Source organism: Jaculus jaculus, chromosome 1 (assembly GCF_020740685.1).
Source record: "Jaculus jaculus isolate mJacJac1 chromosome 1, mJacJac1.mat.Y.cur, whole genome shotgun sequence".
Classification (NCBI taxonomy): domain Eukaryota; kingdom Metazoa; phylum Chordata; class Mammalia; order Rodentia; family Dipodidae; genus Jaculus; species Jaculus jaculus.
The window spans coordinates 326,528,821-326,551,170 of NC_059102.1; the positions used below are offsets into that span (position 1 = coordinate 326,528,821).

At 41.6% G+C, this 22,350-nt stretch overlaps 1 protein-coding gene across 2 annotated transcripts in view; it reads right to left on the reverse strand.

Moving 5' to 3' along the window:
• Window positions 1-436: 436 nt before the first annotated feature.
• Lbr (lamin B receptor) overlaps window positions 437-22,350 on the reverse strand; it is a 28,713-nt gene continuing 6,799 nt past the window's right edge. For both annotated transcript variants that reach the window (XM_045139095.1, XM_004653249.2), the window contains exons 3-14: window positions 21,281-21,496; window positions 17,156-17,239; window positions 16,734-16,926; window positions 15,204-15,391; window positions 13,005-13,059; window positions 10,349-10,540; window positions 9,448-9,551; window positions 8,854-8,979; window positions 6,637-6,805; window positions 2,914-2,994; window positions 2,704-2,826; window positions 437-2,336 (exon numbers count right to left, since the gene is read on the reverse strand). In XM_045139095.1, the coding sequence (XP_044995030.1) occupies window positions 2,176-2,336; window positions 2,704-2,826; window positions 2,914-2,994; window positions 6,637-6,805; window positions 8,854-8,979; window positions 9,448-9,551; window positions 10,349-10,540; window positions 13,005-13,059; window positions 15,204-15,391; window positions 16,734-16,926; window positions 17,156-17,239; window positions 21,281-21,496 (1,692 nt within the window). In that variant the 3' untranslated portion in view covers window positions 437-2,175. The remainder of the gene's footprint in view (window positions 2,337-2,703; window positions 2,827-2,913; window positions 2,995-6,636; window positions 6,806-8,853; window positions 8,980-9,447; window positions 9,552-10,348; window positions 10,541-13,004; window positions 13,060-15,203; window positions 15,392-16,733; window positions 16,927-17,155; window positions 17,240-21,280; window positions 21,497-22,350) is intronic.

The following is a 22,350-nucleotide window of genomic DNA, read 5'->3' on the forward strand; positions in this document are numbered from 1 at the left end:
TTTGTACATTTCAAGTATTACTAATCTGTAATTGTTTCTAATTTCTAAATTTTCTCAAGCAACAAATACTAAATACATGACCATTTTCTCCCATTCCCAAATCCTTCAAATTCCAACACATTCTTTTGTTGTTTTGAGGCAGGGTCTCACTCTAGCCCAGGATGGCCTCAAACTCTCAATGATCCTCCTGCTTCAGCCACCTGGGGTGCTGGGATCACAGGCATAAGTGACCACCGTTAGCTCAATCTTCACCGTCATTCTGAGACCTCTGATATAAACAGGCACTGCCCAGGGGTCCCCAATTCCTGTATATCAGGATGACTCAAGCCAACTGATGCTAGAAAAAGACAGAGTGGGCTGGTAAACTCGGGGTTCTTGTCATGGTGCCAATAATCCCAAAGTTACAGCAAAAAGCAATGAGGCTCTAAACGTGACCAATTTTTTCATCTTCAACTTTATTCCAACTTGAAATTTCATTAAAAGCTTACCAAACAAGCCTTTCAAAAGTAAAAGGAAATTACACCTGGTATCCAGAAAGCACAGCTCTGTGCTGGTAACAAAGTCTTCTTGCTCCAAGCAAGCACTCCCCCAGTGCTTCCTTGGCGAGAGAACGTGGCGTCATGCTGTGACACCAGAAGAAAAGCGTAATAAAGATACCTGTGTGCACACCAGTACTAGTAAAGCTACAACAACTTCACCAGAGCAATGTTTAAAGATTACAGGATGCAGAATGCTTAAAGCAAACCAACGTCATGATCATGTAACATAAGCTAAGTCACACTTGAAACTGAAGGGCAGAATGAACACTGCACATCTGTATGGCTCACATGTGAAGTGTGTAATTAAAACCTAGACATACACCACTCTATGTATTACATCCCTTATGTTAAAGAGAAAGAGGAAATTTAACTTTGAATGCAAAAGTTTAGTGAATCTATCACCTGCCCCATTACATCAGTCAGTAATGAGACGCATCAACCTCACTAGACTTCAGTGGCTAAAGCTACCTTATGTGTATCTATTAAACTAAGAGAAAGAAGTGGATGTAAACTAACACATTAAGTTGTTTTTTGGATGAAACTTCTTAAAGGGAATTTTGTAGGCATAAAAAAATATACAAAGTACAGTATAAACTGTATGAGCTAAGCAGCAAAAACACTGCTGAATTCAGAAAGTCAAAAAAATATAAAAATAGTAGCCTGAAATGGCAAGTTTTCAAATACCAATGTTTGTAAAAATGTTTAAATAGAGATATTATTCCAAAAATATATTTTTCTATTTCAACAGTTTATAAAGGCAAAAACATACCTGCAGACTGAGGTAGCAGAGCCAAACTCACAAACTTTGGATAGAGAAATAACTTTCCTATGTTTGAATGCCTTCTTCTATACAATATAAATGAATTCTAATTGCTTCAAACTTTTAAATTCACACGTAGTATTTTACAAAACTTAAAACACTGAAAATGTTTATGTTAAAAAGCTACTTAGTTACCGAAAATTATCTCACATTCAAAATACTGTACAGAAATATCTGAAATCACCATATATTACATCAAAGTAAGCCATGTATTTACATTTTCAAATGCAGGTTTAAAAGCTGAGGTTAAGCCAAATGCGACAGATGATCTTCCTTAAACAGTGTGTGAATTAAAAAAAAAAAAAAAAGTGTCTACAAGGAACCTTCCTAAATCTTCACATATAGTATTTAATCAAAACAGGACATGTTTTGACTTTAAGGCCCATACTAGTCATTGACTTAAAAGAGAAACAAATGAAAGTCCTATTCTCTTAGTGCAATGAAGCACAAATGTACTTTTTAACAGTGTTTTCATTTAAGTAAAACCAAATGGCCGAAAGAAAAAATAATCAAAATTTGAAAGGAAATAAAAATCTATAAGCGTATTATACTTCTCAGTGCACTTGTAAGGCTTTTCAGATTTTTAGGGATTAAAATTTTTCTACTAAAATGCAAATTTTAGTATTTCATTTTTCCTTATGTTCTTGTTATAACTTAATAAAAATAAACACAACTATATTAAATGGTCTACTATGTGGCTCTATCTATAGTTCTGACTCAAAAAGCAAACGTTAAAAAAAACAAAAAGCAAACGTAGAGATCCTGTCAGTGCAACAAGAGCGAGTTCGTTGTGGATGTTCCCCATTTTGCAGGCGCTCAGTAAACGTAGGGGACGACGCGGTAGGGCACGCGCTGGCAGTACTTCTCCCAGGCCAGGCCGTACTTCCGCCGACAGTGGCGCTCGTCACGGGCTTCTCGGTGGATGAGCAACACGGTGAAGTAAATCACATAGAAGTATGGCAGGAGGTGATTAAAGCCTGTGGGTAGGACAGCAAATACACTGGATACTTTTAATTTCACTACAGTGTACTTTCCCCCTCAAATTCTCTAAGAACTAAAGTTTTTGTGAATCCAAGCACACTGAATTTAAATTAAGCATTCCATATGTTCTGCTTAGAAAAACTCCATCTCCAAGCGTTCCTTGACAAGTGGAAAGTAGAGCTCTAAGGCTGTGAGTTCGCCATTCCCCTCAGAAGAGGGACACTAGGGAAATGACCGCCAGAGCAGGTGGGCTCCTACCATGCCACCTCAGCCTGCAACAAACTTGCAGCCCTGCCCTCAGTGTCCCTACCAAGGGCTCACACCTTTACAGGAGCTGAAGAAAGAGTGAAAGGAGCAGCTTACCACACGGGAGAGACCACGCCAGAGCCATGATGAGATCACCCAAGTAATTGGGATGGCGAACAAAGCCCCACCATCCAGAAACAAGCAGGTTCTTTCCCGTGGAAGTATGAATGGTTTTTAAGTCTATGTTAAAACAAAAGCACATGTTAATGACCTCTAAAAGAGACATAAAAACCTCCATGTAACATGCAAGTATCAATCAATCCTTACGTGCAAGCTTTGGATCAGCGGGATTTTTCCGGAATGCATTTTTCTGAGAGTTTGCACATCGGAAGATTACATATCCACAAACTGTAATTTCAAAATATTTTTGTTAGCAATTCAGATGTAATCTAATACTTAAAATCATCTTGAATTTTTCTTAGACATTATCTCTTGCTCTGAGAAAATATTCAGGAGAATTTCTTAAAAACGATCCAAAAACTTTCAATCCCAGAATTTCAGTTAACTGTGCTGAAATCTCACTATCGTTATCTACCTTGAAGACAAAACTAACAAATACAGTCACATCCACAAACAGAATAGTCTGAGACAGCCCACAGACAATCAAGTCAACACTGGCATACAAAGTCATTGTGACTGTGGACAAGGGGACAATTTCATGTGCTAGTTATGAGACAGGCTGGCCGCAGCATGAACCCTGCTCCTTGTGTATGTTGAACCCCACAAGCTGACTGTTTCATTCAAATTTTAAAATGTTGGGGGCTGGAGAAATGGCCCTGTAGTTAAAGCAACTTACTTGCAAGCTTACTGGTCCAGGTTCAATTCCCCAGTACCCATGTAAAGCCAAACACACAAAGCGGCACATGCATGTATCTGTAGTGGCAAGAGGTCCTGGAACATCCATTCTCTCCTCTCTCCCACATCTATCTTCTTGCTTTCTCTCTCTCCCTCACCTATTTCCCTCTCTCAAATAAATAATTTTTTTTTTATTATTTGAGAGAGAGGGAGAGAAAGAGGTAGATAGGTAGAATGGGTGTACCAGGGCCTCCAGCCACTTGCAAATTAACTCCAGGTCTATGTGCCACCACCTTGTGCATGTCTGATTTTTACATGGGTCCTTAGGCTTTGCAGACGAGTTCCTTAACCACTAAGAAATCTCTCCAGCCCAATAAAATTTTTTTAAAAACTCATTTCAGAAGGTCAAAATCAACAGGTCCTGCACATCACCACTGTTCTAAGGCTTGCAATAGCCAGAAATACCTCCACCTCCAGCTTACCTATAAAATATGCAGACTCCCTTGAGTCACACATGGATACTGTGGACATCAACAATTAAAGGAATAGTGAAATTTAATTCTTAGTTTTAGCCGTGGCTTCCGAGTTTAATGCTAATTTTCTACCCAAACTCTAGTCAAGGTTTGAAATGATCAGCTTAATGGTAGGGAAATTTAAAAAATAAAATAATAAAAAGGAGAACCCTTCAACATATTGGTCTTGGCAAAGACTTTATGAATACAACCCCAATTGCTCAGGCAATAAAACCACAAATTAATCACTGGGACCTCATGAAATTACAAAGATTTTGCACAGCAAAGGACACAGTGAAAAAAAGCAAAGAGGCAAAGAAAAATCTTTGCCAGCTATATATCTGATAGAGGATTAATACCTAGGATATACAAACAACTCAAAAAGTTAAATAATAAGGAATCAAACAAGCCAATCAAAAAATGGGCTATGGAGCTAAATAGAGAGTTCTCAAAGGAAGAAATACGAATGGCATATAAGCATCTAAAAAAATGTTCTACGTCACTAGTCATCAGGGAAATGCAGATTAAAACTACATTGAGATTCCATCTCACTCCTGTCAGATTGGCCACCATCATGAAAACAAATGATCATAAATGTTGGCGAGGATGTGGAAAAACAGGAACCCTTCTGCACTGCTGGTGGGAATGCAATCTGGTCCAACCATTGTGGAAATCAGTGTGGAGGTTCCTAAAACAGCTAAAGATTGATCTACCATATGACCCAGCTATAGCACTCCGAGGCATATATCCAAAGGACTCATCTCATTTCTTTAGAAGTCCGTGCTCAACCATATTTACTGCTGCTCAATTTATAATAGCTGGGAAATGGAACCAGCCTAGATGTCCCTCAACTGATGAGTGGATAATGAAGATGTGGCACATTTATACAATGGAGTTCTACTCAGCGGTAAAGAAAAATGAAATTATGAAATTTGCAGAAAAATGGATGGACCTGGAAAGTATTATACTAAGTGAGGTAACCCAGGCCCAGAAAGCCAAGCATCACATGTTCTCTCTCATATGTGGATCCTAGCTACAGATGACTGGGCTTCTGCATGAGAACGAAAATACTTAGTAGCAGAGGCCAGTAAGGTAAAAAGGAGACATCAAGGGTAGAGAAAGGAAGGGAGGAGGATACTTAATAGGTTGATATTGTATATATGTAATTACAATGATTGTAATGGGGAGGTAATATGATGGAGAATGGAATTTCAAATGGAAAAGTGTGGGGGTGGGGAGGGAGGGAATTACCATGGGATATATTTTATAATCATGGAAAATATTAATAAAAATTAAAAAAAATAATAATAATAATAGCTGGGAAATGGAACCAGCCTAGATGTCCCTCAACTGATGAGTGGATAATGAAGATGTGGCACATTTATGCAATGGAGTTCTACTCAGCGGTAAAGAAAAATGAAGTTATGAAATTTGCAGAAAAATGGATGGACCTTGAAAAGATTATACTAAGTGAGGTAACCCAGGCCCAGAAAGCCAAGTGCCACATATTCTCTCTCATATGTGGATCCTCGCTACAGATGATTGGGCTTCTGCGAGAGAAGGAAATACTTAGTAGCAGAGCCCAGTAAGTTAAAAAGGAGACATAAAGGGAAGAGAAAGGAAGGGAGGAGGGTACTTAATTGGTTGATATTGTATATATGTAAGTACAATGATTGAGATGGGGAGGTAATATGATGGAGAATGGAATTTCAAAGGGCAAAGTGGGGGGGGGGGGTTACCATGGGATTTTTTTTATAATCATGGAAAATGCTAATAAAAATTTTTAAAAATAAATAAAATAAAGTAAAATAAAAAGATGAGTGTGATGGCAGCACACCTGTGATCCCAGCACTCAGGAAGCAGAGGTAGGATTGCCATGAGTTTGAAGCCACCCAGAGACTACAGAGTAAATTCCAGGTCAGCCTGGGCTACAGGGAGACCCTACCTCAAAAACAACAACCAAAAAAACTCTTGCACTGAAGTCCACAACTGGGCCTGGAAGATCTCACCTGCAGTCAGCCAAACTAGGCCTCTGACTCTCCCCTACGCCCTCTGCCAGTCTCTTGTCCTATGTTAAGGCCAAGCTTCAGCTCAAGCCCCTGTCTTAAAGCAATCACCACTAACACTCCCCAGGGGCTGGCTCTCTCCTGCTCCACCCAGGCCCTCAGTGCTGAGCACCACCTGCCACAGCATCGTCTGCTCTCTCCCATTAAATCCATCTTCCTCTTTTTACAGTAACTACTGGAAAAGGCAGGAACCCCATATAGAAGATACACCACTCCTAAAACAGTTCAATTTCTTTCAGTTAAACTTAAAAACAAAATGGTGTGTTGAGAGAACTAGAGAAGAACCACCAGTGTGCCTTCTATTCAAAAAACGCAAAATCTTTTTTTCTTTGAAACAGGAGCTCACTCCAGCCCAGGCAGACCTTGAACTCACTCTGTAGCCCAGGACAGCCAGAACTCATGGTGATCCTACCCCAGCTTCCCAAGTGCTGGGATTAAAAGCGTTAACCACCACGCCTGGCCTCCAGCATCTTCTTAGCCCTTACTCTATCACAAAATGTTCCCAACCTGAGCTGTGACAAATTAAGATGGCATGTTAAATACACAGCTATCAGAGCCCATAAGCCTTGGTACCCAGCACTGAATACACAGTAAGCAGAAGGAAGATCAGCACTCACGTTTCACAGCAATGATGACAGAAGCCAATGGCCAGGATAGGTCATGGGGATGGTTGACCAAGTAAAAGGCTTGGAGGCTGTAAGTGAATGGGACCCACACTAAATCTCCAAAAGCCAGCATGAAACCAAACCCATCATGAATGATGTCCATGGTTGTCAGCAATGCTTCCTAAAAGGAAAGAATGAGAAGGGGGGAAAAAATCATCTATGTTAAAAGATTTCAAATGAAGTACTAATTCAGTCAAATGTGTACTGGCTGTAGGAGGGCCCATCAACCAAAATGTTGTTAAAAGGCAAGGATGAGCAGAGATGACTCAGTGAGTAAAGTGCATCCTGGTCAAGCATAAGGATATTAGTTCAGATCCCTAGAAGTCAAATACAAACACCAAGCATGGTGGGGCTTACTTGTGATCCCAGTACTGAGAGGCAGACACACACAGATGTCTAGGTCTTACTGGCTAACTAGTCTAACCAAACCAATGAGCTCTGGATTCACTGAGACCTTACTTCAAAAACTAAGGTAGAGGGAACTGGGAATATGACTCACTAGTTACAGGTGCCCCAATCCCCAACACAGGACAGGCTCTTAGCAAGGGTCATTTATATTTAAACTGGCATTCTTGGTTTTCTTAACATGTGACAGATTCACACACAAAAATTTTTGTCAAGTGACCTAACAAAAAAGTATGAAATGACTGCCAGATGTTCAGGAAAACCATTTCCTCCTCCAGGAGTTTATACCTGAGATTCTGGGACAGACAGAAACTCCCCAGCTGCAGGCCTCTCTGTACATCACCCTAAAGTGCTCAGAAACCAATATCTAGATATTAAATAAGTAGAAACTACAAAATTCTGAAGCTATTAAAAGTGGCCATCACAACATGCTAAAAACAGGAAGGAGGAAAGTAGAATAATCAATGGTACCTGGAATAAAGACTGAAAGCGATTTCTAAAGGGGACATAGCTACTTAAGGATCAACTACTACACAGCAGCAGAGAGACCTACACTGGAATACAAGTCATTTCTTAACTCCAGAAGCATGTTGAATTAGAGGTGGACGTGGATTACTTCTAAAGGACTTCTAGACCACAAGCTATCTTTACATTGGCCAAACCTCTAAGCTAGGCCTGTGCTAAGTGATAAGAGCACCAATCCACTGCTTCTAACAGATCTAGTTACCTCAGAGGTCTTAATCCTCCTCAAGAAAATGGAAGTTCCAGGAGGACCAACACCACACCTTGAAAGGTATTCTGAAAGAATTCATTATGGTCATGCATGGAAGACCAAGACCAGCTTTGATCTGTAAGGGAGAAGCCCTGATGGTCACATAATGATCTTTAAAAACCTGTATTTGGGGCTGGAGAGATGGCTTAGTGGTTATGGTGCTTGCCTGTGAAGCCTAAGAATAAATGTTTGAACCTCTAGGTCCCACGAAGCCAGGCACAGCTGACTCAAGCATGCAATGTCACACATGCCCACTAGGGGTAGACGTGTCTGTAATTTGTTCAAAGCAGCTGAAAGGTCCTGGTCTCCGTCTCTTTCTCTCAAAAAAAAAAATTTTTCTTATATGTATTTTATTTATACAAATGGATCATGGCTCACAGAAACAAAAGCCAAGGCCCACCAACCTAAAATATTTTGAGACCATTTTTAAATAGAGGTGTTGGCATGCATGACCCTGCCAGTGATCTGTGTGCTCTAGTCATTAGGCCACAGTCAATTCAAGCCAAATGATCAACCAGAGAGTGGAAAATCAGGTTACTCACAAATTCTCAAAGCTGTCTAACTCCAGGGCCCCTAAAGACATAGCTCTTAAAATTAATTAACTCATGCCAGGCAAAATGGTACACTCCTGTAAATACCAAAATCCAAGTTATAAGGAGGCTAAGGCAGGAGGATCACAAATTCAAGTCAAAGTGGGCTCTGTAGAATCCTACCCCTTAAAAAAAAAAAAAAAAAGTTTAAAAAGGGGACTGAAGAGGTGAATTAGCAGTTAAGGCACTTGCCTGCAAAGCCAAAGGACAATTCCCCAGGACCCACATAAGCCAGATGCATAAGGTGATACATGCACCTGGAGTTCATATGCAGTGGCTGGAAGCTCTAGCCTGCCCATTCATATCCTCTCTCTCCCCACTTCTCCTGCTCTCAAATAAATAAATAAAAATATAATATGAAAAAATATATTTAAAAAAAAAACAAGAAAAAAAAAGTATTACCTCATTCCAGAGAGCATCCACCACATACAGGAGTTGGAACATGTTAACCAAAACCATTGCCAAGGATGGAGAGGCACGGTCCTGCACTTTCATTTCAGCCAAAAGCAGTGCCAAATTAATAACCACCTGGAATACAAGGCAAGAGGACATTCTCAAAGGATTTCCTAGGCAAGTGCTTCTCTGAGAAGCAAGGAGACACTTCTTCCACCTCGAGCCCACCCCTGAACAGGAACGTGACCTGGGACGCGATCACTAAGAACGCAGTGTCGTTGCTGCGCTACTCAATCACCAGAAACCACCACACTGACCCAAGTTAAGGGGCAATCTCAGAAATCACTGACCAGCATTCCACACTAGTGTCATGAGAGGATCACTTTTAAGTTTGAGGACAGCCTGGGAATACATAATGAATTCCAGGTCAGCCTGGGCTAGAGCAAGAGCCCCATCTCCAAAAACAACAACAACAACAAAAAGGCAGAATTTCAGAAAGCAATAATTATTTCTATTACTTGTTTCTTTAAAATTGCCCATATTTCTTTCTAAATACAAAATAACTTTGCATTATTAAAATTAAAAAAAGAAAAAAAGACATACCCATCCAATCAATCCAGGGCGCAATTCACAAAAGTATTTGAGATCAAAATTACCAATTCGAGGATTTAATTCACGGCCAATGAAGAAATCATAGAGCACATTTCCTGAGAAAGGAAAAGTTTTTATCCAAACAATTTTCCAAAACCAGTCACAAGACTATAAAATTATGCTTCTGATTACTATCGGGGTCCCACAAGCCTCCCTCCTCAGGAGCTGAGGTCTGGTGGTGAGGCAGGATTCATAGCCAGGGTTGCTTCTGCCTTGAAAGGGAAACTACCTCCCCCACTCTCTGGGAGCCCACATATGACCAAAACCCAACTCTAAGAAATTTTAGCTCTATTTAAAAACAAATAATAATTAACTTTTAAATTACATGTTAGTATTTTAGGGCTGGGTAGATGGCTCAGCAGCTAAAGGCGCTTGCTCACAAGGCCTGAAAGCAACCCAGGTTCAGTTCCCCAGTAGCTACATAAAGCCGGATACACTAAGTGGCCCATGAGGCACCAGCACAACCACACAAACATGCTCTTTCTAACAAATAAAATGTTTTTAATTTAATAATTTTAGGTGAGACTCAAACTTACAAACTCTTTTGTTTTTTAAAGGGTTTATTGTTTCACACATGCCAAACAAAAAGGTCTTAAATTGTAATACCAAAGGTTTGTGAAATGAAGAGAAATGAATAGAAAAGCATGACAATTTTTTTTAATTTTTCTAAAATAATTTAAAAAGTCAATTTTTCCTTTTTTTTTCTTTTCTTCATCTGTTTATTTCATTTATTTTATTTTACTTCATTTCCCATCGCTGCAAGTAGAAAGAAACCAGCAGCAATCTACTCAGGTCTAGAAACGGCTGCCGAGACTGAGGCACCCTCATGCACATGAGATGCGCTGCTGCTCACCAGAGCTGGCAGGTGACAGTTCATCCCTGGGCGCCTTCCAAGAATGAACATACAGGTAAACACTCAAGACCAGTGAGAAGACAGTGGCTGCAAATGCGAACTGAAGGAGATGACTGTGCACATAGTACAGCTCCACGCCCCAGAAGAGGGATGCCCCGAGGACTGCGGTCGTCAGGATAAAAGCATAGAACCCTTTAAAAGAAAAGACAGGATTAGTAACATTAACCACAGGCTCTCATGAGATTTATACCACTATGAAACAATATGATGTATTTAGTGTTTTGAGACATGTTGCCCAGGCTAGCCTTGAACTCTGTGACTTCAAAGATCCTCTCATCTCAGCCTCCTGAGCTACCAACTACTATAATGGTACTTTATGTTGGTATTTTTTTCCACCCCTCCCCACCAGGGGTAGGGTCTCACTGTGTAGTCTTAGGCTAGCCTTGAACTCTTTGACTTCAAAGATCCTCTCATCTCAGCCTCCTGAGCCACCAACTACTATAATGGTACTTTATGCTGGTATTTTTTTCCACCCCCCCCCAGGGGTAGGGTCTCACTGTGTAACCCCTCCCCCCCAAAAGGGGTAGGGTCTCACTGTGTAGTCTTAGGCTGGCCTTGAATTTACAGCAATCCTCCTACCTCTGCCCCTTGAGTGCTGGGATTAAAGTTGGATGTCACCATGCCTGCCTGGCAAGTATTTTAACATTCTTTTGCACTGTGAACAATCATTATCTAGTTTTTCGTTTTGTTTCGTTTAAAACAGGCTGACCTGGAACTTACTTAGCCCAGCATAGCCTCAAACTCAGCCTCTCAATTGCTAGGTTAATTGTGAGCCACCATGCCCAGCTTTATCTGCCTCTTTTTGTGTAAATGTGCTGTTTTGTGTGTGTGTGAATGTATGTATATATATATATACACACACACATACACACTTGAGAAAGAGAAAGAGGCAGAGAGAGAGAGAGAATGGGTGTACCAATGCCTCTAGCCACTGCAAACTAACTCCAGATGCATGCTCTCCCTTGTGCATCTGGCTTACATGGGTCCTGGAGAATCGAACCAGGATCCTTTAGCTTGGCAGGCAAATGCCTTAGCCACTTAATCACTAAGCCATCTTTCCAGCCCTTCTGTTTTGGTTTGGTTTTGTTTTTGAAGTAGGGCCTCATTCTAGCCCAGGCTGACCTAGAATTTACTATGTAGTTTCAGGGTGGCCTCGAACTCATAAAGATCCTCCTACCCCTGTCTCCCAAGTGCTGGGATGAAAGGTGTGTGCCACTATGTTCAGCTTTTATCTGTTTTTAATTAACAGAAAAGTGAAAGGAAAAGCACAGAAATTCACTAATACTTAAAAAAAAAAATCTCAAAATGCACTTACCCCAAACTGTCAAGAGTCCAAAGTCAGCTGTCTGATGAATAGCCAAGCACACATTCTAAAGTCCATTACCTAATGTCTTTGATAAAGTGTTAAGACTTCTTAGGAATCTACGTGGTAAAATCAAATGGTGAGGTTGGAATGAGCTCAAGCTCACGTGCCAACCACAGAGGTGCTCTGAGCAAAGAAGCAGTATTCGCCCATTTCTCCAGCTGCAAGTGAGACTGCTCCTTCCTCATCCAGCACACATGCACCACTGAGTGTCAACTACTGTACACACATCTTGTTAGCCCAAAGACATGACGATATAGCCAAGTCCCAGAACACAAAATTATACTGTCAGGGACACCCCAAATGAACAGAAAACACACTGGTGAAGGCATAACTAAAAAGTAAAACAGGATAGGAAAGGGATGAACCTGAAGGCTTCTCTGTCTTTTGGTTGACAATGAATTTCTATGCCCGTCCTTCAGCTTTCCGTTAATTAAAAGCAAATAATGATCATTCAAGTGCAAAAGGTTATGAGGCAACTATCAGGCAAAATCTAAGAGTTTGACACAAACTCAAGAGATAGGCCAGTCAGCTGGAGCCAACAGACAAGTCCTGTGGCCAGGACTCTTCTATCAGCATAGCTTCCCAGGCCATGGAAATGCTCAGGGTCGTAAAATCCTAGACAAATACAGTATCTTGAACAGTTCTAGGTGTTATTAAGAAAACATAACTATCCAGTTACAGTGACTCACAACTATAATCCTAGCACTTGAGGATATTGAGACAAAAAGATTCTTAGTTTGAAGCCAGCCTAGGCTAACTACTGAGTTCCAGGCCAGCCTGGACCATAGAGCAAGACCCTGTCTCAAACACAAAAGAAATTTGGATGACAGAAATGACTGTATCACTATGTTTTACATGTTAGCCACTGATAAAGAAGAGAATCTACAAGTTCTTCAACTACTGAGATAATTTACCATTTATCATTCTAGTGAATCAACAGTTTAAAGACAATAAAAGTTATCAAGTCATAGTAGCAGAGGCCAGTAAGTTAAAAAGGAGACATAAAGGGAAGAGAAAGGAAGGGAGGAGGGTACTTAATAGGTTGATATTGTATATAGGTAAGTACAATGATTGACATGGGGAGGTAATATGATGGAAAATGGAATTTCAAAGGGGAAAGTGGGGGGGGGGGGGCATTACCATGGGATTTTTTTTTATAATCACGGAAAATGTTAATAAAAATTTTTTAAAAAGTTATCAAGTCATTTGAGTATTTAAAAAAAAAATCACCATTTATTCTATACTTGAGTCTTCTTCCATCAACAAGAGGTGTTCCTTCTACAACCTTAAAAGAAAAAGATTTTAAAATTAAAAAGCACATTACTATCATTCTTATAATTACCTTACATATATGTATCAACATATAATCCTTTAATATCTCTAAACATTTCATCACACCAAGAAATAAAGTATCTCACAGTAGAGAAATATAGTAACACATTGCAAAAATCCCAGTGGTATGTCTTTGGATAGAGCAATTCTACTCGGGAATTTATTTTAAAAATAAATCTAATGAGTAACTTCTCAATGTACCAGGAAAAGTCCCCAAGCCATCAAAACTGAGCGCTCCCCAGCCCCTCACCTGACCTATCACCACTTACAACAGAGTACAGCTCCGCGTCTCGCATCTGTGGGGTCTTTTTACCCTTACCCAACCCACAGTGGCCTGTGTGCTTTTGATGTGGTGTGCACGCATACTTACTAGCTCTGCTCTTACACAAACATGCTCGTCTTGCTAGTTACCTGTGACCCTAATCTCTGGTTAAATACTGTGAGCATGCTTCATAACAGGAAGCATCTCAGCTCTTCACCTGGCATCCCTACTGCACACAACAGTGACTCCCGCTGGAAAGGTCCCCACCAAACATAAGTGAAAAATTCTGCTTGAACAATAAGGCAGCCACACTTTACTCCCTAAAGTAGCCACTAAGAAATGTAACAATTCACCTTAAACTGCCCAATACTAAGACAGTATCATCTGTCAGCACCTCTTCATGAGCTATGAAGGGGACCAGCAGAGAAACGAAGACCTACCTAAGATCACAGATTAGAGAAACCCCAAGCGATTCTTCTCTATTCAGGTGTCTGGTAAATACAGTGACTGTGGATGTAGGGTACATTCTCATTCATTCTTTTCTCCCCATCACTTCTGGTCTGTGTGTATGCATGACTTTGAACCGCCAAAACTGCTCTTCAAAATAAAAACTTGAAGCCTAGACAAGCCTCACCCTAATCTGAATTAATCTGAATGTAACTATAGAGCCATACTGTAAGAATGACCCAAGGTCCCTCATCTCAGAAACCCCAGATGGAGCTGGTCAAGTTAGGATACAACTGCATGGCGCTGTGCCTGCCTGCAGCTCTACACTCCCAACAGACCAATCTCTTGGCTTACAGCTGGTAAAGGTGCAAAGCCTCAAGCATGAGATCTGTAAGTAAATTATTCATTGCTTACAGCATCTCATGTTCTTTTGAATGTATCTAAGAAAAGCACTCACATGAAAGAAGAGAACTACAACTTAACAGAAGTGAACTTAAGGGATACTACAGCATTAGTTTGACAAGAGCAAAAGATGTTCTTAGCCAGGCGTGGTGGCGCACACCTTTAATCCCAGCACTTGGGAGGCAGAGGTAGGAGGATCGCTGTGAGTTCGAGGCCACCCTGAGACTCCATAGTGAATTCCAGGTCAGCCTGGGCTAGAGTGAAACCCTACCTCGAAAAACCAAAAAAAAAAAGATGTTCTTGACAACAAATTTCTACGAGACAAAAACAGAAAAAAAATATATATACACACACATATATGTGTGTTTGTGTGTGTGTGTCTATATATATATATATATACTTTTTTATATATGTGTATATATGTGTGCATAAATATAAGTGTGTGTGTGTGTGTGTGTGTGTGTGTGTGTGTGTGTGTGTGTTTTGAGGTAGGGTCTCACTCTAGCTCAAGCTAGCCTGGACTTCACTATGTCGTCTCAGGGTGGCCTCAAACTCACACCGATCCTCCTACCTCTGCCTCCTAAGTGCTGGGATTAAAGGCATGTGCTACCATGCCCAGCTCAGAAAAATATTCTTTCAAAAATACAAAATAATAATAATACAGACTAAAGTCCACTAAGTTCAGGGCCTATCAAATGGCAGGGGCTGTCACATCTGAAAAGGCGCATGCTGAGCAGTTAAGATTCTTGCCCTTTTACTTCTACCAAGAGCCAGACTGACTTCTCACAGGCCTTATTCTATTTCGTTCAGAAATCTGAATCTTTTTGTTGTTGTTGTTCTTAATAAGTGTGTTACTGGGCACAGGAATAACCAGACATCTACAGCCAATGATGGCTTCTGACTAAAAACGGTTATAAATTTATGTAAGCAAAGGAAGAGAAGTCAGGAAAGTCTCACAGTGCTCTGTCCCATTAACAGAAACTTACCTTCCCAATTGGCAGGAGGTAGAACAGAGCTTGTGCAAAAAACCAGAGGAGGTAGATGCCACATACTCTGATCTCCCACAAGTCATGCAAAGCTGGCAGAGGAGGAAAACTCAGCAGACTGGGATCTTTCTGTTTACACAGCAACAGGAACAGGAAGACAGGCAGGCCAAGCATAATGAGGAATGCACCTGCAAACGATTAATCCAGTCAAAGCTCAAATTTCAAACCAGTTTTAGTTTAAAAAAACACTTTTTTTAATGAGTTGTTAGGTAAAAACACAAGTCTGGACTACTGTCTGAAACTACTCTGTACTGTACCACCTAAATGTCCTTATTTGTACCTGTCATCTCTAGTGTGGAAACAACTATGGAAATCAAAGTGGCAAAAGCACAAAGCCAGCCCTGAACAGCTAACGCCCACCTCACTGAGCTGAAACTTTCAACACCAATCACCACAGGGACAAGAACTAAGTCACCAGCCAAATGAGAGCAGACACTAGCAAGGATCACGCTCACTGTTTTTTTTTTTTTTTGGGGGGGGGGGGGGTTCTTCCTGTTATTGTTGGGTGTGGGGGGAGTTTGGCTATGTAACCCAGGTTAGTCTTGAACTCACTATGTAGACAGACTAGATATGACCCCAAAACCCTTCCCCCTCATTGCTGAGACTGTAGGCATGAGCCACATGCTCATGTTGAAAATGAGCACCTTTTTTTTTCCCTTCAAGGTAGGGTCTTGCTCTAGCCCAGGCTGACTGACCTGTAATGCATATATAGTCTCCGAGTGGCCTCAAACTCTTGGCGATCCTCCTACCTCTGCCTCCTCAGTGCTGGGATTAAAGGCTTGCACACCACACCCAGCTAAAAATGAGTACTCTTAAGAAAACCTTTACATGCAATCATTTACACCTTGTAAAACAACTGTCACATCACATGCCCAGATTTAGGTGATGCTGGACACCATCAGTGACAGAGCAAGTGGGCAAAAGCATAGCTTACAACATGCAAAACAGGTAAGCCAGGCAGGACTGTGATCATTTAGCCAAGAATTTCTGTTACTATCTTATAAACTAAACTAGTTTCATCTACTTAATAATCCAAAGTATTTGCACATTGCTAATCTTTGACTCTCATAACCAACCTGGCTTAGCTGAAGGCACAGACAGCAGACCGTGTTCTATGTCCTAACCTGTTCCTGCTGGGAATGCTCCTGCCAGGCCCTACCATCTCCATCTCTACACGATCACCGCCACCCTTTCTGAACCCCATCATCAGGTCAAAACTCACCTTTGCACATCTCTGTTCAAAGCCTAACAGATTGCTGAAGTTTTCAATACAGGCACACTGGCATCCTTTCTATTCATGACTGTCTTGCACAAAGCTCCGGCTCAGGCTTTCTGTGGAAGGAGCTTCCTGTGCCTCCCACCCACCCATCATCTCCCTTCTGCAGACTTCCTGAGAGAGACCTTTTTTGTGCACCTCGGGGCAACTACGACCACAGCTACCTCCCCTCCCCAGTGAGGTTCTGACCCTACCAGGTCCTCCTCCAAACTCCAAGTCCTTCCTCTGAGGGGTGGACGCTTCAAAAGCTCTTAGCGATGTGGGTCCTTTAGTAAGAAGCTTTTCTTCCATAGGATCTGTTTCTTTGACTCTGATCTCGTCTCTTCTTGGACGAAGGCTATACTGTGTAGCAATATGGCTGCTTTCTTGTGACAAAATGAACCTCTCCTAATAAAAAAATAAAAAGTATTAAATATCTATAGTCAACAATCACCATAATTGCTACTAAATTAACTAATTCAGTATCTCCACACAGCTGTATACTTGTTCAGTACTAACTTAAAGACACAACAGGAATAGAAGATGAAATACAGTAAAAATTTCCAAGGTGAGATAGAAAACAAACCTTAATAAAGAAAAAATTAACTGAAATGAAATAAAAAGAACCCTTTCATACCTGCATGTTTTTACGAGATATGTCATTTTTCTCCATGTGTTCAGGCTCCCCATTGTATATGTTGATGCTGTTTCCAAATGGCTTCTACATGAACAGAAAACTTTAATCATTTAAAAAGGAAGACACTGGTAACAAATCTCTGCTGTGGGGCCTGGGGAGATGGCTCAGCAGTTAAAGGCACTTGTTTGAAAGCCTGATGGCCAAGGTTCAATTCCCCAATATGCACACACAACCAGATGCACAATGGGGCATATGTGTCTGGAGTTTGTTTGCAATGGAAAGAGGCCCTAGTACACTTATCTCTCTCTTTCTCTCATAAACAAATAAAAATGTTTAAAAACACAAGTTACTGATGTTAGATCACACAATAAAACAAGCAAGATTTCCACAGCTTTAAGTCCAAAGAATTTCAGTCTCTTTCTAAAAATGAAGAGATAGCCAGGCATGGTGGCACACACCTTTAATCCCAGCATTCGGGAGGCAGAGGTAGGAGGATTGCTGTGAATTTGAAGCCACTCTGAGACTACATCGTGAATTCCAGGTCAGCCTGGGCTAAAGTGAGACTCTACTCCAAAAAACCAAAATAAATAAATAAATAAAAATAAGAACCCAAGTTGATTCTTTGGATGGTCGGCTGACAAAAGACAGCATTAATAGAGTAAACAGCAGCTCTAGTTGCAATCAAGGTCTTACTGAGCAGTGGTGAAATTCGACCTATACTTCAGGTGATTGACATGCCAATGAGCCACTCAGCAACAAAGGGACCCGGCGAAGAGCTATATAGCTTCTGTTTTTCAGGTAATCTACACGAGCCACAAATGGACATAGTATCTCTAAGAACCACAAACAGAACACAGTAATATAGCTAGTCAGCCGAATCAAATGAGTAGTTACAGGGAGGCAAACTGCAAAAGATCAAAATCAAGAGGGACCATAAGGTGATGCTTAAATCTGCATGCTAGGGCAGGGGTGCTGCTAGGTGGGTGGGCAGAGTACCTGCCTAGCACGCAAGAAGCTCTGGTGCTCAATCCCAAGAATCACATAACTGGGTGTGGTGGTACGTGCCTGTAATCCTAGCACACTGGAAGGAGGCAGGAAGATCGGGAGTTCAAGATCAACCTCAGGCTGGGTGTGATGGTGCACGCCTTTAACCCCAGCACTCAGGAGGCAGAGGTAAGAGGATTGCTATGAATTCAAGGCCACCCTGAGACTGCATAGTGAATTCCAGGTCAGCCTGGGCTAGAGTGAGACCCTACCTCGGGGGAAAAAAAATCAACTTCAGCTACAAAATGAATAGCTACATGAGATCCCATCTCAAAAAAAACATACAGACTGTGATCTTGCATTTAACATGCAACAGGCTAGAGCTCTACAGGTGAGGAGCAAAGATAATCTGTGGCTCTTGTGTCACCAGGACTAGAAGATCAGTGAAAAAATGTATGCCTCTAAATATTAAAAATGAAGTATAACAGAAAGCAACGTGCTGTAATCCAGGCCTTCCTGTGTCACTGAACTAGAACCACTCAGAGCAGAAAGTGCAGATTCACAGTAACAAGCAAACTGCAGGTCAGAATTGCAAGTTATAAATCTCTGACAGGTTGAAGGACGTACTGGGGCACCCCTTTAATCCCAGCACTCGGGAGGCAGAGGTAGGAGGATCGCCGTGAGTTTGAGGCCACCCTGAGAATAGAGTTAAAGGCACTATTTGCAAAGCCTGACAGCCTGGGTTCAGTTCTCCAGTACCCATGTAAAGCCAGGTAAACAAAGGGGTACGTGTCTGCAGCTTGCACTGGAAGGAGGCCTTGGGGTACCCATATTCAATCTCTTTCTGCCTGTGTATTTCTCTGTCCTTCTCTCTCAAAAAAAAAATTATATATATATTTTAAAAAACCTCATTATACTAAGAATAAAAATGAGCTTTCAAGCCGGGCGTGGTGGCACACTCTTGAGACTACATAGTGAATTCCAGGTCAGCCTGGGCTAGAGCAGGACCCTACCTCAAAAAGTCAAAAAAAAGGTGGGGGGCTGGAGAGATGGTTTAGCGGTTAAGCGCTTGCCTGCGAAGCCTAAGGACCCCAATTCGAGGCTCGATTCCCCAAGACCCACGTTAGCCAGATGCACAAGGGGGTGCAGTTGTCTGGAGTTCATTTGCAGTGGCTGGAGGCCCCGGCACACCCATTCTCTCTCTCTCTGTCACTCTCAAATAAATACATAAAAATAAAAGGATTTCAGAGCTGGAGAGATTGCTCAAGGGTTAAAGGCACTTGCTTACAAAGACTGACAACACAGGTTCAATTCCCAGGAGCACAAAGTGACACACTTTGTCTGGAGTTCATTTGCAGCAATAGGATGCCCTGGAGCTCCTCTATTCTTTCTCAAAATATTTTTCTAAAAAGAAAAAGAAGGGCTGGAGAGATGGCTTAGCGGTTAAGCGCTTGCCTGTGAAGCCTAAGGACCCCAGTTCGAGGCTCGGTTCCCCAGGTCCCACGTTAGCCAGATGTACAAGGGGGCGCACGCGTCTGGAGTTCGTTTGCAGTGGCTGGAAGCCCTGGCGCGCCCATTCTCTCTCTCACCCTCTATCTGTCTTTCTCTCTGTGTCTGTCGCTCTCAAATAAATAAATAAAAAATTTAAAATATATATATATATATCTTTATTAAAAAGAAAAAGAAGCCAGGCATGTCCCAGAACTCAGAAAGCCAAGGTAGGAGGATTGCCATGAATTCAAGGCCACCCTGAACTAGAGTGAAACCCTACCGTGAAAAGCAAAAATGGAAAAGGAAAAGGAAGAGGAAGAGGGGTATCCATACACTGCTGCCACAAATTATCTGGTGAAAGCTCGACCTGCCCTGTCTATCTGACCTAGCAGCTCTACTTGTGACAGCTTATTCTAAGCAGATACCAGATGGTGCATAAAAACATTTGTCTAGAATAGTGAAGACTTAAAAAACACTGCATGTCCATCAGTAGAGAGCTGATCTTAACAAATGCATCTACATAAATGATATAAGCTACATAACACATACACCAAAAAACGTGCCATGAAGTCATTCCCAGTTATGTGCATGGACATGTGTGCATGTGGAAGCCAGAGACCGATGTCAGGGGTCTTCTTCAATCACTCTCCACCTTATGTATTTCAACAGTCTTTCAACAGACGGAGAGCTCACTGATGCCTATCTCTGCCTCGCTAGTCCAGGGATTACAGGAGAATGGTACAATGGTCAGTATTTATGGGAGTACTGGGGACCTGAACTCAGGTCATCACACTGCAAGTAAGCACTTTACTGGCTGAGCCACCTCCCCAGGCCCTCATACTCCAGTTTTTACTAAATGCCTAAAGGTAATCTATCCAGAAAAGAGAGAGTATCAAGTGAGTGGAATACAACATAATTCCAGCTCTTTTTACTTGAAATACTTGCTGGGTGGTCTCTCCTCTAAAATACCCACTGAGCTAGCATGTAGTTCACACAAATAAATCTAGCATTCAGAAGGCTGAGGCAGAGGATGGCACTAAATTCAAGGCCAGCTTGGACTACCCGGCCAAAATAATACCTAACATCACTGTGCAAGGTTTCCAGACTCCATACATCCTGATACTTCTTTGTTTTTGGGGTTTTTTTTCATCCTGATACTTCTTTAAATAGAGAAAATTACCAAGCATAATGATGTTATAGGAACAAGAATGCTGTCTCATTTCATAACAAACTTACAAGCTATGTCTATCAAGATTCCTTTTTTATTTACTTTTTGGTTTGTTTTTCAAGGTAGGGTTTCACTCTAGCCCAAGCCGACCTGGAATTCACTATGGAGTCGAGGGTAGCCTAGAGCTCACAGTGATCCTCCTACCTCTGCCTCCAGAATGCTGGGATTAAAGGTATGTTTTACCACGCCCAGCTCATCATTACTTTTTTAAAGACCATATGTTGATGGTGTTTCTGGTAAATGAAGATCATTCTTTTTCTTGGAAATTTAAACGAACTACATTTCCCATTCCAAGTAATTGCTATAGCCTTGTTATCCCACTGACATCTGAATACTGACTGTAAGTAATGTGAGTATACCTTTACATAAAGGGGAAGAGTGTATGACAGATGAAATACTACATAAAGGATAAAGACAAGTACCAAGACAAGCGGAGTCAATTTAACTTCCAAAATGTCCCTCCTCACGTCCTTAATGTCGACCTGGTTAGAAGCAGAGGCAGACCTTCTGGAACCTTTCAGTGGCCTTCCAGGGGACCGGGAGCGTGACCGTGACCGGCTCCCACGACGGCTCCCTCGGCGTCTGGAGGGAGAGCTGGAAGTTGAACCACTTTTCCTTTGCTTAAAGGATGTTAAAGGCTGGAAAAAAAGAAGGTAGCAGAAAGCTTCTCACAAATCATAATACAGTGACAGACCCAACTAGGACAATGAAGGCCACTCTGCTGTCATTAACTCAAGTTAATTCAAAGGCTCTGAGGACTGATCAAATGAGGTCCATGAAAAATGCTGTAATCTTGATTCCAGCTCTCAGGAGTTAAGCACAGCTTTTCGCCCCTAACTATTCATACAAGGTATATCCACAGAATCAGTGTCTACCCAACTTGCTGTACATGTGCCCCGTAATATATACAAGGATATTAGTATTAAAACTGACACAGGCCGGACATGGTGACGCACACCTTTAATTCCAATGCTCCAGGGCAGAGGTAGGAGGACCACCATGAGTTGAAAGCCACTCTGAGACTACATAGGGAATTCCAGGTCAACCTGGGCTTGAGTAAGACTCTACCTTGAAAAACCAAAAGATTAAGACAAAAGAAATTAGCAAGTAGCCAATTTAAAAAAGAAAGAAAACTAAGCAAGGCCACAGTTTCACTAAACCCACACAAGTAGACCTGGAAACACTTTACTCAGCCCGCTCTGGCCCTGCGCTAACTCACTCCAAGTTGTCTCTAGGGTGCAGACCTGGGAAAGGTGAACTCTTCACTTGCCTGGATGTTTTCCTAGAGCTTCAAATGGTTTTCACATCTTTTAAATGATTGCTAACAACAACAAAAATCTCCTGGCATGAAATGATCTCAAACTCAAGCAGTTCATTTCCATCCGCAATGCCTGGGGCTGCTCCCAGGCTGTACAAACTATATGACCCACACACAACACCGGAAGTACTTACTAGAGCACTCCAAGGGTGGTCCACAGGCCACAGGCCCAAC